We start from the raw sequence: 17,658 nt of genomic DNA, 5'->3' as shown, positions 1-17,658 counted from the left end.
ACTTTATTAAACATGATAAATATATAGTTATAAGTACATTAAATTATTTTTGAAGCAGTAACAACAAATTATCCACGTAAAGGGAAGCTTTTTATGTCCCTCTCTTGAACGCAGCGTATATTCAGGTTTTACGTAAGGAGTTATTGAAACATCCTTTTATATGAATAGTTTATTCAACTTGAATACTTTAATTACTCGTTAATTATAACATTTCTATCATAAATGAGTGAAAGTTACCGAAAACATTTATTTATTGGCCATAAATTTAGAAATGTTGAGGGAATGAGAGGTAAAAATGGAGCAAAAGGGACCTTATAATGAAGACAAAGCGGTCCATTAGTGGTATTTATCATACTCAAGTCATCTTTTGTATCATATTCAACTGTGTTTAGGCAGATGAGATAATTAGTTGAACATGATCCACAAATTAATCTTACATTATACAAGATATTTCGCAAACTATTGAATTGGTTATGACAAAACTTCACAGTAATTCTTGAAATAACCAGTATTACAAAGGAAAGCAATCACATTCAGGGAGGGACAAAAAATAGAAAGGGACAGTCAAACTCATAGATTGAAAATAAACTGACCACGTCTTTGCTAAAAATAAAAAGACAAACAGACAAATAATAGTACAGAAACACAACATAGAAAACTAAAGACTAAGCATTACGAACCCCTTCAAAACTGGGGGTGATCTCAGGTGCTCCGAAAGGTTAAATAGCTCCTGCTCCACATGTGGCACCCGTCGTGTTGCTTATATTATTACAAATCCAGTAAATGGTCTAATTCGGTAGGTCACATTCGTGAAAAGGGATGGGTATAGTAGTTACGACATAATGAACATATCTAATATCATCTGTGAAACGGTCATTCAATAAAGGTCAACAAACTCGAGATGGCGTCCGCAAAATTTAAGAAGGGATTACTTTAATATCGCCATCTGAAACTCTTGGTTTATGCTTCCTTGTGAGCAGAATCCTCTATCAATGAAATCATGATAGGGAATACAAGCCCGGGAATATCATATCAATTGGGAGATATATACTCCGTATGCAGGCGCTGCTGGAATGTTGCTACATAGAAATGGAAATGTCGTAAAGTTTTGTTTTCAACCGACCCTCATTGACAATGTCTATATGTAAGACAAGATATGAGACAGACTTAACTATATCTGAAGTATCCTTTATCCCTAGTTCTATGGAATAGATTCCTCCAACAGTCAACACATTTTGTATTATTTAGTGAGAGAACATCATCTATATAGCGGCACGTAAAGTTAAAAGACATAGCTAATTTTTTTTTATCTTTCTTCCTAAGACGTTCCTGTACGAAGTCTGCCTCATAATAATAAAGAAACAAGTCAACAAGAAGAGGTGCACAGTTGGTTCCCATTGGCATTCTGAAAGTCTGTTGAAAAACTCGTCCTCCAAAAGTAGCAATATGTTCTCAATCAAGAAATCAAGCATCGTGATAATGTCATTTTCAGAAAAAAATTGTTTGTATCAGAGTGATTATTTACAAAATAGGATTTATCCGTCCCCAAGACAAGATACTTGTGACTTCATTCGCCATTCTTTTTAATGAAACAAAGTAATACCAACAAAAAAGTCCATTTAGGTGTAGTATCCACCAAATCATAGTACGCGACATACGTTGCATACGAATTAGGTTAAAAAAAATCTTCCCATGATTTTGACAGTTGTTAATAGTACTCCTACTTTAAATTGCAGTAAAATTATTGTGGGTCGTAAACATACATCTTGGGTGTTTGAAAGCACCTGTTTTTATTTGGTGTAACTATTTATTGTTTAACTTCCAGTGATGGTTATTTTCTTATATGCAATGCAATTTGAGGTGACACTTTGTCTATAGTACTTTACTTTAGAATTGATTTTTTTTTAAAAACAAAGATAAATTCTGTACATTGTTTTGAAAGGTTCAAATTTAACAAAGACTTATAGAGAAAATCAATTGTGGTATTCAATTTGCAGACTAAACTATTAGCAAACTTTTCGGGAAGGGGTAAAAGTTTAGTCTCAATGTTTAACAATTATTTGGAGATGGTCAGATTTAATCTATACGATGCACAGAACTGGGGCAGATTTATCAATATGTCTACAGTAGCCCAGTGCGAACAGACCTTTAAGTGGTCTATTACCGACGATTCGAAAAAAGAGTTTAGTCCGAAACCAGTCTAAATATCTGATGAAATAACATTAATGATACCTTGTTCTTGCACGGGATGCACAAGGCCAACAAATGTGAAAATACAAAGGCTATTAAAATAAGAGCTTATAAAGGACAAAAGGGTGTAGACAAAGTCGGGTAAGGAATCAGAACTTAACGCGAGGGAGGTCAACACTGTAGTTTATCAATGTGTTAAATATAATGCCCGCTGTTAACAATTTACTTCATTAGTCCAGCTTTCCTTTTATCAGTTCTACAAGATATCCAGGGTTACTCTCTGTTATCATTATTACATAACATTACATTACATCTAAATTAAATCATGAAATAAACAAGTTAGTAAGAAATTTTATTTAACCATAACTGTTTTATTATCTAGCTTGCTTGGAAAAAATGGATTCGGGAAATAGTTCTTACTTTCTGTTATCAATTTACTAGCTTAAAATAGATATAAATGAAGTTGGATATGTTCTAATTGATAAATTGTACATCTATCAATTTGACCACAGTATGATGAAACCAGAAGATGCAAATACATAATTATGTAGATAGAAATGCACACAAGGTACATGTATCTAACTGTTTATTTTATTATTGTTTTATATTCACCGTGCTGTATTGAAAACATTCCTGTTTTACACATAAATATCAACTTACAGAGCTGTTTTTGAAAGGTTAACAAATGCTTCTGTTTCGATTTCCTTTAAAAATGGAGTAATTCCAATGCTAAAATGAAAACTACATTAAATTAGAAGTGGCAATTGATTGTAAAAAAGGAAGCAATATAAAAACCAAAGTTATTTAGACATATGTATTGATAAGTAAAAATCTTTATCGATCTTACGTAATTTAATTTGTATAGTTTAATTCATACTTAATGAATTTTGTGTTTAAATGTTTTGGAATTCAGCTAGGATAAGAAACAGTCAAAATAATCTGTCGAGAACTGTTCTGTAAAATTTCTAGTTAATTCGTAACATTAACGAAACTCATTTAATACGCCAAATCTAGATTTCCACAAATAGTACAATTTTTCAAATGCTTGAGATATATTACTCGATTTATTTCACTTGACCTGGCGGAAGTTTCAACGATTCGCTCACAATAAACCAGTCCCTCTGTAGATAGGTGTTTTGGGATAAACTCATCAATGAAGTGTCCAGTCATTGTTTGAAAATTTCCTTTGATGACACTGATTGGTGATTAGAAATCAGTAATAATTGTAACGACAATCATCCTTATCACACACCTCTCTTCAAATAGACTGTCCTTATGTAAAATAAAACGTAAACTCCACCCGATCAGTTGAAATAACATTAGTAATACATATTTGAAAAGCCAAATTTGACATTCTATCATGTTTTACGGTGACTTGATGTTCATGATCCATGTTGAATGAATTAGTGAGTTTTAGGAAGTAACAGCAGTCAACTATCAATCTGCTAGGATATGAGGCCTTATCACGATAAGAATTGCCAAGATATCGATATAAATAACCCGACTGGTGTCACCTGTAAATTACGATATAAGGGTTCTCCTGGATCACCCGAGATCATACCCGCTTTTGGTGTGGTTCGTGGTGCACATTTGTATTTTTATGCCCCACCTACGATTGTAGAGGGGCATTTTGTTTTCTGGTCTATGGCTCCGTCCGTCTGTGCGTCCGTTCGTCCGTTCAGGTTAAAGTTTTTGGTCAAGGTAGTTTTTGTTGAAGCTAAAGTTCAATCAACTTGAAACTTAGTACATTTATTAGGCAAATTTCGTAAAACCTATTACATGACTTTTGTATATGTTAGCGACTGATTAGGGATATGTTCTAGTTTAGTATCTTCCTTGTGGTTTTGAATGCGTCCTGTAGTTATAATAGAGAATATATTTGAAATCAATTACACTGAATATTGTTTTCGAAGTATTAAATATGTAAAAGTACTTACATTAAGTTTAGAATTGGAAGATTGACGAAAGCATGTTTCTCTATCACTGTTATAGGGTTTCCATAAAGAAAACTGTAGAAGACAATAAGTACATGTATGTACCTGCATGCATGTTGATGTGCACATGGACTAAAATATATCGTTATAAATGAACAGAATTTGCGCAGAAAAGCAGACGGTTTCAGTATTTAAAAAAAAAAATTAAAAACTAAAAAGCATATTGAAGAATAGTTTTGACTTTGAGAAACATATAAAACGATGTTACTCGGAAAAATATATTTAATGATTGTGTTTCCTTTGTCAAACTATGAAACTTATAATTGCTATTCTTTTTTCATATTGGCTGACGTATGTACTACGAATTGCTGTTATACAGTTTTTAATACACGGCAACTCTCACACAAAGTACGCTACTGTCATCCTTAGTATGTTGTAAAATCTAGCTTATACTTATTCTTGGAGAAAAAAACATTTCGATTAAGAATTATGACCAGTATATAAATCAGAAGGAAATGCCATTTAGCACGATCGCGCAGTAACGGTTTTATTTAAGCTGTGGAGGAAGGTGTATAACAGAAGTTACAAAAAATACATAACTCAAAACACAGTGTAGAATGGCAATGAATCTCTCGGGATTTTTGTTTGTTTGTTTCCGCATTTATTGGGTTCAGCAACGGACTTATCGGGTTTTGATTGATGACAACATGACACACAATTAGGAACCTAGACGATAAGAAGTCGTAATGATATAAGTGTTTGTGTTTTTATGATTACGGGAGTCACCAAAGATTTAAGTTTGAATTATTCATTTTTCATTTTGCTTCGGTACCACTCATGGCGTTTTCAATACTAAAATTCAAATATAGAAATAAGGCATAGGTACTATAATTCAATCACGGACCCGCGATATTATATATAAAGTGGTTCGTATCCTTGACCTTAATTGACGAATTTAGATATAAACGCGATAATCGGATTATTTTCTCATATATATTACTATATGTAATACCGTCCTGTTCTGTTTATTATAGTCATAACAGAAAGCGTAGTTGGGACTGGTGTTTAAAATAATCTTGACGCCCAAATCGTTCGTATTTAAACATTTTCTTTTTAAAGATATAATTTGCTTATTTGCTTATTTACACAAAACACCTTACAAATATAGATTTATTTCATCTTCAAGTCATTGTTCCACTACTAAATTGTATATTCTACTTACAAGTACACTTGGTACAATCAAAAACCTGATAATAAATTGTTCAAATAAGGCCTTTGCAAATAGTGGAATTAATTACTTTTGGAGTGTCAAAAACTCGTTGGAAGTACTTAATAAATTCCATGCATATATTGGTGATTTTGAATCTGTCCAAAGTTTAGATTTTTCTACCCTAAATATCATTTTGCACTGATAAGTCTTGTGTAGACGAAACGCGCGTGTGGCGTACTAAATTATAATCCTGGTACCTTTGATAACTATTTACACCACTGGGTCGATGCCACTGCTGGTGGCATTTGTTAGTCTGGTATGTTTTAAATTTTAGTTTCTTGTGTATAATTCGGAGTTTGGTATGACGTTCAGTATCACTGCATTAGTATGCATATTTGTTTAGGGGCCATCTGAAGGATGCGGGAGTTTCTCGCTACATTGAAGATCATTGGGGGCCTTGGGCTGTTGTCTGCTCTATGGTCGGGTTGTTGTCGCTTTGACACATTCCCCATTTCTTTTCTCAATTTTATTAAATCGACGACCGCTAAGCAAACACCTGGATAATTTCAATGTTGTGTGTAATGTATTCCAATGAAGAAGACCTTTATGGCGTGTTATTGTGCAGCTTACTAATGTTTCGTTCATCATTTTGTACATACTAGGCTGTAAGCTTTCTCGGTTGCAATAAATGTATTTCATTTGTCATTTCAGTGCATTTTATAGCTGACTATGCGGTATTATTATCCTATTTCTAATAGATTGATGATGAATTATTAACGATAATAATTTCGAGAAAATGATCGTCTACGTGTGCCGCCGTTATTTTGTTCTGGAATACATAGTATTGGTTTTATTTATGTCCTGATATACTTTTTTTAAGTTAACATGAAAAGTCATAATCACTGTCTGCAGTCCAAAATTCTGTTCTGCTAATCATTAAATAAACTATAACTAAACTTACAGATCACGTAATGAAATATCGCTAAACATATTTGCTGTGATTCTAGACAAATTGTTGTTTTCAAGGTGTCTAAAACAAAAAAAATATATCACAATTATATTATATAGTTATCAGAGGTACCATGATTATAATTCAGTACGCTAGACGCGCGTTTCGTCTACATAAGACTCATCAGTGACGCTCATATCAAACTATTTATGAAGCCAAACAAGTACAAAGTTGAAGAGCATTGAGAATCCAAAATTCTAAAAAAAGTTGTTCCAAATACGGCTATGGTAATCTATGCCTGGGATAAGAAAATCCTTAGTTTTTCCAAAAAATCATAATTTGTAAACAGGAAATTCATACAAATGACCACATTATTGATATTTATGTCAACACCGAAGTGTTGACTGCTGGGCAGGTGATACCCTCTGTGACGAAACTTCCACCAGCAGTGGCATAGACCCAGTGGTGTAAATAGTTATCAAAGGTACCAGAATTATAATTTAGTACGCCAGACGCGCGTTTCGTCTACATAAGACTCATCAGTGACGCCCATGTCAAAATGTTTATGAAGCCAAACAAGTACAAAGTTGAAGAGCATTGAGGATCTAAAATTCCAAAACGTTGTGCCAAATACGGCTAATTAAATCTATGCCTGGGATAAGAAAATCCTTAGTTTTTCCAAAAATTCAAAGTTTTATTATAATTGATTATTTAAGTATAATCATTTCGCTCCATAACGCAAATTTAACATATCTCTATAATAACATTGTAATCTTATTATTGTAAACATTTGTGTCACACACAACAAAGAATACAAACGTAATTAAAACCCAACTCTTTAGAGAACAATTGAAGGTCTTTCCACCTCGATCATAAGAATAAAATTTAAAAGACGATCTTAGAAAAAGTCACTCCTTGTTGATGTATTTTTTTTTTTAATGAATAATTTAATTTTTAGCATAGGTCAAAATCTAGAACATCAAATTGACCTTTGACCTTGACCTCTCTTTCAAATCAAAAGACCTCAGGTCAACCACTTGTATGGTTGTTGAGAAATACCGATTTCAAATACAAAAGGGGAGAAAACTCCTATAATGGTTGACCAAAACACTTCGACTTAAATGAGTTGGACCAAGGATTCCATATCAAAAGACTTTAGGCCTTTACGATGTATAATGTGTGAACTTATCCAACATATCGCCTATCTTAAATTTTCAAAGGGAAATAACTCCCATTAGATGTCATCCGATCACTCCAGTCAAAATAAACCAAATCATTCTTAAGAAGAGACGAACAAGTTGGTGAAAACAGTTTGCTAAAACCTTTTACGATTTAAGAAATATAGCGATAACAAGAAAAAGGGGACGTGGGAAGATAACTCCTATAGGAATAACTGTTCGGTCACTTAGGGTGAGTTTTGAAACTCTCATTACTGTATAACATCATTGGCCAAAAATCAATTCGATATGTTGTAAAGCAAAAAGGCATCTCAGACGGCAGAAGAAGAAAAATCAAACCAGAATTGACTGCACAATGCTTTTTTTTAAAAAAAAACCTGGAGCTTTGAATAAAAGACGCCAAGGAGTGTAATATGCAAGGTTATGAATAATTTATATGCGACATGTTGAACGAGGGATTGAATGAGTTGGGACCTACATTTTGATATCATTTTAAAGACCGATTTGTTTTTATATAAATCATATTTCCACTACATCTGCAGGAAAACTATCAAATTATACATGTTCTACTTATAACGAACTTAATTACACATAAGGATCTTTCATTGTCAGCTCTTTTCTATCACCAGGATAATTTTTTTAGGAGCTGTGGTTCTTTGTAACAAGGGAACCGTCGTTCATTTTATAAATCGTATGTTTTGTTAAATCTGTCGACCAACACAATAAAAAATCTTGATAAAGTAAAAATATCTGCAGATTTTTTAAGATTTCCATATGTATCCATTGTATATTTCCAGTTTGATGATGTTTATTTCAACATCTCATGAAATTTCTTAAACGAAAGCGTTTCACCCGTTTTTATTTTATTATCTTGTGTACTCTAACGAGCAGAATCCGTATATGAGTTAAAAACAAATTGTTGAGTTGTTAAGTACACTTAGCTAACATTGTTTAATGAGGAAATGTAGTTTGATTGTTTATAAGACAACTTTCCTTCCCCACATTTTTATTTCTCATTACTCTTTTTATTTCTTTAAAATACAAATACTTACAATACTAGTCCGGAACTTATTGTTAAGTTTACAAAGCTCCTTGGTTCAATTATTCTTATTCTGTTGTCTTTCAAATACCTAAAATGTATTGGCTACTATAAGACGAAATTGAACAACCCTGTAACAAAATACAAAATAGGAATATATCATTGCATTCTACATATAGTTGAAGATATTAGCAAGCAAAAGAAAGAATTGTGCAAATGATGATACAAGCATGAAAATAAGCACGAAGCATCAATATTATATACTTTTTAAGAAAAAACTGCTGGCCATAAAAAAATCTTTTCTTCTAGATGGTCACGGACTTTTTCGACAATTGCTGTTTTTTCCAGTCCTAAATACTTATTTTTCTGGCAACCTTTTTCTTTAACATTCTTTCAGTGAAAAACATTATCAGGTTTGGTGGCTACTTTCCTTGCATGTGATGTATTTAATAGAAATATATATTTGACTCTTCAGGGTTTGCGCATGCGTGAAAATTTCACAAAATTCACGCATAAATATTGTAACTATTTACTACTTACTTGGTGCAATTAGATTTCAAATGATATTATGAATTGATTTGATACCTTTTTATGGTTATGAAACAAATGCGTTTATCTTTTATGCACATGCGCAGACTATTTATAGACATACAGAGTGATTTGTACTCACTACCAGGGCACAATGATGTAAATCGTAGTTCATCTAACAGACGAGGATTTGAATTTCGTAATAACATCTTGGTCGTCATTTAATTCCTCTATAAATCTATGCTCTTCCCTCCATGTAAGTGTAAAAGAGGGACGAAAGACACCAAAGGGACAGTCAAACTCGTAAATCTAAAACAAACTGACAACGCCATGGCTAAAAATGAAAAAGACAAACAGAAAAACAATAGTACACATGACACAACATAGAAAACTAAAGAATAAACAACACGAACCCCACCAAAAACTAGGGGTGATCTCAGGTGCTCCGGAAGGGTAAGCAGATCCTGCTCCACATGCGGCACCCGTCGTGTTGCTTATGTGATTACAAATCCGGTAAATAGTCTAATTCGGTAGGTCAAATTCATGAAAGGGAAGGGGATTGTAGTTACGACGTAAGGAACATATCCGATATCATTTGTGAAACGGTTATTCCATAACGGTCAACCAACTCGTGATGGCGTCCGTAAAATTTACGAAGGGATGATTTCAACTTCACCATTTGGAACTCTTGGTTTAATAGCTTCCTTGTGAGCAGTAACCCTCTATCAAGAAAATCATGATAGGAAATGCAAGCACGGGAATATCGTATCAATTGGGAGATATATACCCCGTATGCAGGTGCTGCTGGAATGTTGCTACTTAGAAATGGAAAGTTCACAATTGGAAAGCTGAAATCATCTCTTTTGTCGTAAAGTTTTGTCTTCAACCGACCCTCATTGTCAATTTCTAGATGTAAGTCAAGATATGAAGCCGACTTAACTGTATCTGTAGTATCCTTTATCTCCAATTCGATGGGATAGATGCGATCCACATAGTCACCAAATTTTGAATTGTTTAGTGAAAGAACGTCATCTATATAGCGGAAAGTAGAGTTAAAGGATATTGCTAACTTCTTATCTTTCTTCCTAAGAAGTTCCTGCATGAAGTCAGCCTCATAATAATAAAGAAACAAGTCAGCAAGTAGAGGGGCACAGTTTGTTCCCATTGGGATGCCGACAGTCTGTTGAAAAACACGTCCTCCGAACGTAACAAATATGTTGTCAATCAAGAAATCAAGCATCTTGATAATATCGGTTTCAGAGAATTTTTTGTTTGAATCAGAATGGTTCTTTACAAAGTATGATTTATCCCTCCCTAAGACAAGATACTTGTATCTACGTTGGCCATTCTTTTTTATGAAGCAAAGTAATACCAACTCTTTTAATTTGTCTTTTAGTTTGGAATGTGGAATACTTGTGTAAAGAGTAGAAAAGTCAAATGTTTTAATACTGTTACAAGATGAAAGAGAGTTAGATTGTATGTACTCTAAAAGATCTTTGGAATTTTTAAGTATCCACATCTGATTCACGCCACCTCTAGAATAGGCAGTTTCACAATAACTTTGAAGCCCGTCTTTGATTGCTGATAAAATGGATGTTAATAATTTAGAAAGGGGTTTCGTGGAGCACTTGGAAGACCCAGCAATATACCGTTGTTTGTAAGGACACTTATGTAGTTTAGGTATCCAATACAGTGATGGAAGATCCAGTTCTTCATCTTTGGTTGAAATACCAAAGGAACAAAGAACAGACCTATGATTATCCAGGATTTCCTCTTTGGTAAGTGTCGTGAGGGTATATGTTGGGTTTCCAAGTGAATTGTCTATACCTAATTCGTTTATCAAGCAATTAATGTAATGACTTTTACAGATAAAAACGATGTTATTTGGGGCTTTGTCTGCGGGGACAACAACATATTCATCATGGAGGTCAGATAGGTGTTTAGCAACATTTGGATCTTTGAAGATTGACGTAGCATGGGCATTGATGGACCCATTCAGTTTCTTAATTCTGATTTGTATTAACGACCTCACTGTCTTAATCCATTCGGATAGAGTGTCTACGTCTTCCTTCTCGCGCTTAGCCCATTGCCTGGCATAATCCTCGACTGAATCCATCAAAATTTTAAAGTTGTGTTTCCAATTGATGGATTTAGGCTCACGATATTTCGGACCTTTCGATAACACGTTTCGTAGAGAAGTGTTATTAACAATGTTAAGGTCACCGGTAATAACGTGGCCAGCAGGATTATATGTGAATTGGGAACTAGCACAAGTGCAATCAGGAGGTTTAGACTTGAAGTCGTCAATATCGAGATCCTGCAAAACGCGTTTGTAATTGAAAATTTTAGTTGTAATAGGTTTGGTATAGGTATAAGAAATTATTGGTACAGACTGGTCTTTGAAATAAGGAGGTATTTTCGATTGAACTAATTTATGATGAAGGATATTGCCTAGGTTGACGCCATCGAGACCTTTGTTGGCAAAGGAAAGATTTAGAAAAGATCTTTTCTCTTTTTCATCTTTTCCAATGCGAACTGGCTTGAAAAGTCTGTGACTAGCAATATTCGAAATTATAGCTTGTAGTTTGTATTGGTTTGAATGAGGGTTTGTTACAGTGGATTCCAAACATAAATTGAACAGAGAATGAAGTTTTGAAAGGGGTAATGAATAAAGTTTCGTGCGAATGTGATGAATACCTAACGGTTTTTGTATGCATGGCAGCAAGTCATTAATAGAGACATCATGCAGAGAGGGTGATGTATAATGACGATGGCCATGACTACGTCTACGTCGAGGAGTCGAGTTGAAAATATTCATCACATTCACCGAGTTACACGAAGGACTAGATAGAATACCTATACCATCAATTTTGTCATTGCAGCCATACGGTGTTGCAGTTCCCAATTGTCTAATCCAGTAGTCTTCTTTTTGTCTACGGAGAGTCGTTGAAAGATTAGGATTGTTCGAGCTGTGGTATATTTTTTCAATAATTCGAACTGTCATAGAAACGATGGAATGATCGGGCTGATTGAAATGCTGGTATAGAATGTCGTTAGCATTGAGGTTAATGTCTGATCTATGACCGCACATACGTTTGTTTAGCCTTCCTTTCGTTTCACCGACGTATACCAAGCCGCAAAGGTTGCACTCTAATCCGTAGACGACATTTATCGATTTACAATTCAGATCATCGTAACTTCTGGTAAAATATGACTTCTTGGTCAAATTGCTAGTGAATTCAGCATCTGTAATTAAAATAGCACAAGTTTTGCAGCCTTTGGTCTCACATTTTGAAATGCGACAGTGTTGTACTGTGTCATCAAAAACCAAAATGTCTTTAAGGAGAACTGAACAAGGCTGTATATGTGTAATATTGCTGTTGTCACTAGGACGATGATCTGAATGAGTCGTGTTTGGGTTATTTGTCATGTCTGGTGATGAGGGAACACCTGCCGTATCAGACGACACCGTGTCCATGGTGACGTCTGTTTCGGACCTTTTTATACTGGGCGACGTCCGAGCCAGTTTCCTGTTAGTTCTTCGTAAGTTCATGCAATTGTAACTTCCATGATGCCACTGTTTGAAAACACGCCCATTCAGTTGAATTGATCAAGCATTTGATGAATTAAGGGGAAAAAGTGGTTGACTTTCAAAATCCCGGCCAAATACACTTACAGCTGCAGATCACCAAATCTTGGTAGTGGCTAGGCAAATTTAGTGGGAATGGCCAGATTTGTATGGATAAGATAAGTTTATCGTTATATATTGTGGATATATAGCATATTGATATGGCTTGTTGTTTAAAAAAAAGAGTGATATATTACATGAAAGTATATTGATTTGTGCCCTCACTGAAGCCGATATTGCAACACCTAGAACGTCATTTCATTTTCATGTATATTTAAATGTACCTAGGACTAGTCATGCACATCAAATAACTGCGTGTGTTTTGCTCGAATCATTTTAAAATGAGTAAACGCAGAAACTATAGCGTATGACTCTGTGCCGTACAGTTATTTAATAGACTGGTGTAAGAAACGAGAGTCATCTCAACCACAGTTTAATTTTTGACGTTCAATTATAAATCTAAAAGAATTTCTTGTACTTTCGGTCGGGCGCGCATTTTATAAATCGGATACCGTACCTCAAAATCAGTGCATTTCAAGCATGATACCGTGTTTTTTGTTCAAATCGAATAAATTATGCTCGATGGTTACTGATCCATCTCCGAGATATGGCTTAACTTCATGAACATCGTTTGACGGTACGTTAGACCAGCAAGTTGTTTTCTTATTTTATCGGACACAAAAACAGAATAATGCAATTGTGATAGGCGATGTTGGTGCCACCGAAGATCCATTTAAAATGATGGATGGATGGACGTCTGTAGATTGATAGATGAATTTGAACAATGTAGTGGTTCGAATCATTCTGAAACAGACGAACGACATCATAAAGACTCAACACAAAAGGATTTCTTTGAAAAGTCTCAAATGCTTTCTAAAGTAATGAACGAGTTAGGAAATCCATTTTTTCTATTACTATAACAGTCGTCAGATTTGTACAAAATTGACTCTTTTTAGGAAATTGTTGACTCGGAGGCAGGTGAGATATGTATATAAACCCCAAGATAATTGGTCCGAACAATACGAAGATCTTTTGAAGCAAATGCAAAACGACGGTGAATTTGCTTTTTATAACCAGATAAAATATGACTATTTTCTGTTATAGCCGTAAAATGAAACCTGAAATGTCTTTGTCAAAAAACAAAGCTGAAAAACATGAAAAGTGATTGAGATCTCTTTTCTAGACTTTTCATTTCCTGTCAAAGTAGACAGTTTGCCTTGGAAGATTTCTTTATCAATGAAAACAAAATTACTTCTCTCTTTGTCTAAGAATGTCACTTAGATCGCAGTAAATAGGTATACCTGAAACACTGCCATTTGCCATCAACTGATCCATATTCTGACGCATTTATCGTTGGTTGGCCAGCAATGTTTAATTCCGGGCCACGACGTGCAAAAATAGTTGATGATTATGCACAAACGATGTCATACTGCCTTACATAAAATCTTGCGCCGATAAGTATTTAAAAGTATACATTGTATTTGATGTTTATTAAATTAATACTTTAAAAGCTTGACCGAGGAAAGGCAAAGTGCTGATGCTAGACGGAAAGTTGTTGTTTCTGGTAGAACGCCAAGGGTTTTGAGTAGTCTCTATGAAGATGAAAACAACACGGAATGGTTCAAGTTTCTTGCCGACAGAATTGCTTCTGTAGTGACTTATAAAAATGCTTATGCTACTGAAGGTGAGATATTCTTTGCAATTTCAATACTGATACTTCCCAGCTATCCCGTTATAATCACGAACAAGCAGATACAAGTATGTTTGTCCATGATAAGCTTGCTGCTGAAAATGGTTGATACAAGTAATTCTAAATAGTACTGACACAGGTTAAGTAGTATTACGGATTGCAGCTCTCGCAGTATTACGTATGGACAAATTGTGGATATGTTTTTGAAGTAATAAATACTTTCGATGGCTTCATGTATATGACATATCAAATGAATATGACACTGTTTCATTCGGTTAAAAAGTTAAGAGGTCAGCTTGGTAGGCATTTGGAGTATATTAAGATGTAATGGACGTTTTTGCTTACTTTAATTTTGAATGAAAGACACAGGCATGTACATCATAGAAGCATTTGCTTGCATCATGCACGGCAACATCAACATTTGCTGTTAACAAGGCACAAATTTAATCACCGCCCTTAAGATGCTATTCCGCCTACCAGAGGTTCTCTTTCGAAGCACATAAAAAAGAAGCATATTAAGATGGACTCAACCGGTTTTATGTATTCAACAAGTACGCGTACTAAGTCCTGAATTCTGGGTTTGGAAGAAAAAAAAAACAATGACAGTTGGAAACCAACATGGTCTTCTTTGGCTGTCGTTGCATCCTCATATAAGGAACTTTTGAAATACGGATGCAATTAACCCAGCTGTGTAGATAACTTGTATAACCAAACTAGGTATTTGAAATAAACAAAGCAAGTGATATATCTTGTAATTGAGAAGAAAATGTGAAAACAATTAGAAGTTTTCAACGTTTTTACCGCTTTTTCGCAAACCGGAGGTAACTTTTTCTTCATGCATGTATTGGTTCATCGTACTTTATAAGGAACAGTAATCTACGTTTTATCAAAACTTACGTTGGATTTTACCTACAACCAACACAGCTTTAAAGGATTATCGAAACGTTTTTGCCGACATTTAGGAACCGGAAGTTACTTTTTTGCCACTTATGTATTGGTTTTTTTTGTACTTAAGGAACGGTAATTTGGAATACATCTATAACACAGCTTTCAAAGGATTTACGAAATGTAGCCTATTGGATATGATGCCATTTGCAAAATGAGCGGTGGCCATATTGCAAAAATAGATTTGTTTTATGGCCAGCAGCTGATTTTTTTTAATTTTCGTTTAATCAACCTTTATACCAAATTTCATGCTTGTATCGCGATTTTAACCATTATTTCCATAATATCTCCCACTGTTATGTCAATTTAAAGTTGGACACCGTTTCAGAAAAGTACCAGAATCTATGACGATTTAAATTTAGCAATATATCATACACCTGCATATGGGATATACATTTCCTTGCTTATTTTGGCATTGAAGAGTTTGGAGTTCCAACTCAGTAAACATGACTCTGTACTTGCATTATTTATTCCGTCGTTGTGTTTTTGTTCTATGATACTTTTTGTATTATTGTCTTTCATATTTGCTAAAGTGCTTTGTCTGTGGCTTTGTTTTTGTGTCTCGTTGTTACATATGACGTGGTTCTGTACTAATATATTCCGTCATTTTGTTATTGTTCTAACATAATGTTTGTATTTTTGTCTTTCATGTTTCGTACTGTGCTTTGTCTATATACCTTTTTGTGCTTCTTTGTTACATATTTGGTTGTTTTTATATATATTTAGAATATAACATAATCGTGACAACGTTGATAGTTTTACCCTTATTTTTGCCATTTTTACATATTATGTCTGTTTGGTTTGTTGACACATCGTTGTCAATATAATGAAATTGTATGAGACTTTAATAAAAGCGAGAGGTTTAGCTAGCTATAAAACCAGGTTTTCTTATACCATGCATTTATAACCTTAGTAGTATTTGGCACAGCTTTTGTGGAGTTTTGGGTCCTCTGTGCTTTGTATTTGATTGGCTTTCAAATCGTTTTGATCTAAGCGTCACTGGTGAGTATTAAGATGACGAAACGCGCGTCTTACGTCTCAATTATAAGCCTGGTACCTTTGACGAGTGTTTGATAAATGAGGGGTGTTGTTTGGGGATAGGGCTTAGTGTTGAAGGCGGCAATATGATTTGACGTAAAGAATAGCAATAAAAGCACCTTTTCTCTCCTGCTAATGTTATTTTGCTGTGTGTGTACTAATTTTGTGCAATGAATAAGTATTTTCTCTTACAAAGAATGTGCAGTTAGCCAGAAAACAGTTATAATAAGAATTAAAACAAGCAGGTTCAGCTTAATATCAACTAAAACCAAAATTTTAAGAAAAATATATAAACACATAAAAAAGGTTTGCGAATCGATTATCGAATAAACCTAGTTTGACGTAGGGGAAACAATCACACGTTTTTGCTCGGTCTTCAAATACTCCAGATTATAATTATATTCATTAAATGTATTGTCTTTAAGCATTGGTAATTATGCATTCCTTGTAGATATGTTACAATTAACAGCAAAAAATATATATCAGGTAATTCCGAGCATACACCTGTACGTTAGATACTTCAGCTGATTTGTAAAATTCCGTCTTCATGCTTTACAAATCATGTACTGCGTTACGACGCTAGATAAAAACTGACTAAGAAAGGTAGCACCGGCCATCTAAAGCTTTATTATAAAAGAGCTTACGTTCTTTAGTGGTATAGCGCGTCGGGCATTTTGCAAGGTGCCCCGATATATCAGTACCATGAGTTTGAATCCCGGTCAGAGAAGAGCAAATTTTTTAGATCTAACATTGTTGGGCTGATATTTAGACGAATTATATATGGATATATTGCGTGAAAATATTTATATAACACTCATCAGTGTGTTTAATTAAGATTCAGAGGCACTTATATATATATAAATATAATATTAATATAATTATGCAACTATGGGTTATTATATGACATTCATCAATGAACAAAACCGATACATCATAAGAAATAATACAAGGCCCCGACATGAAAAAAGTATAACAATTTAAACAAGAAACTAAGATTCAGTACAAAACAATAATAGGAAACCCAATAAGATCATGATTATGCAACAAACGCCAATCACTAGATAAGGACAGGCTCATTTTAACAGACTATTGGAATCCCAATAGGTACCAATTGCGCTTTTCTACTTGCAGATATCTTTTTGTATTCCTATGAAGCAGAATGTATCCAAGGGCTTGTACAGAAAGGTGAAAAGAAATTAGCCCAGTCTTTTAATTTCACCTTTCGGTATATTGATGATGTACTGTCTCTTAATAATAATAGATTCAGTGATCACTATCATCCCCTCATAAATTTTACGGACGCCATCACGAGTTGGTTGACCGTTATGG

General features: G+C 34.3%; 2 protein-coding genes across 2 annotated transcripts in view; both read right to left on the bottom strand.

The window, feature by feature from the left end:
- The window catches only part of LOC143048814 (uncharacterized), a 43,473-nt gene extending 34,888 nt beyond the window's left edge, over positions 1–8,585 (bottom strand). The window contains exons 1-4 of the mRNA XM_076222682.1: positions 8,514–8,585; positions 6,296–6,364; positions 4,128–4,199; positions 2,851–2,919 (exon numbers count right to left, since the gene is read on the bottom strand). Coding sequence (XP_076078797.1) covers positions 2,851–2,919; positions 4,128–4,199; positions 6,296–6,324 — 170 coding nt within the window. The 5' untranslated portion in view covers positions 6,325–6,364; positions 8,514–8,585. The remainder of the gene's footprint in view (positions 1–2,850; positions 2,920–4,127; positions 4,200–6,295; positions 6,365–8,513) is intronic.
- LOC143048715 (titin-like) overlaps positions 1–17,658 on the bottom strand; it is a 226,161-nt gene that overhangs the window by 44,255 nt on the left and 164,248 nt on the right. The gene's annotated exons all lie outside the window — the stretch shown is intronic.

Source organism: Mytilus galloprovincialis, chromosome 10 (genome assembly GCF_965363235.1).
Source record: "Mytilus galloprovincialis chromosome 10, xbMytGall1.hap1.1, whole genome shotgun sequence".
Classification (NCBI taxonomy): domain Eukaryota; kingdom Metazoa; phylum Mollusca; class Bivalvia; order Mytilida; family Mytilidae; genus Mytilus; species Mytilus galloprovincialis.
Note: the sequence above shows the minus strand (reverse complement) of the source record. Positions and strands in the feature narration are given on the sequence as shown.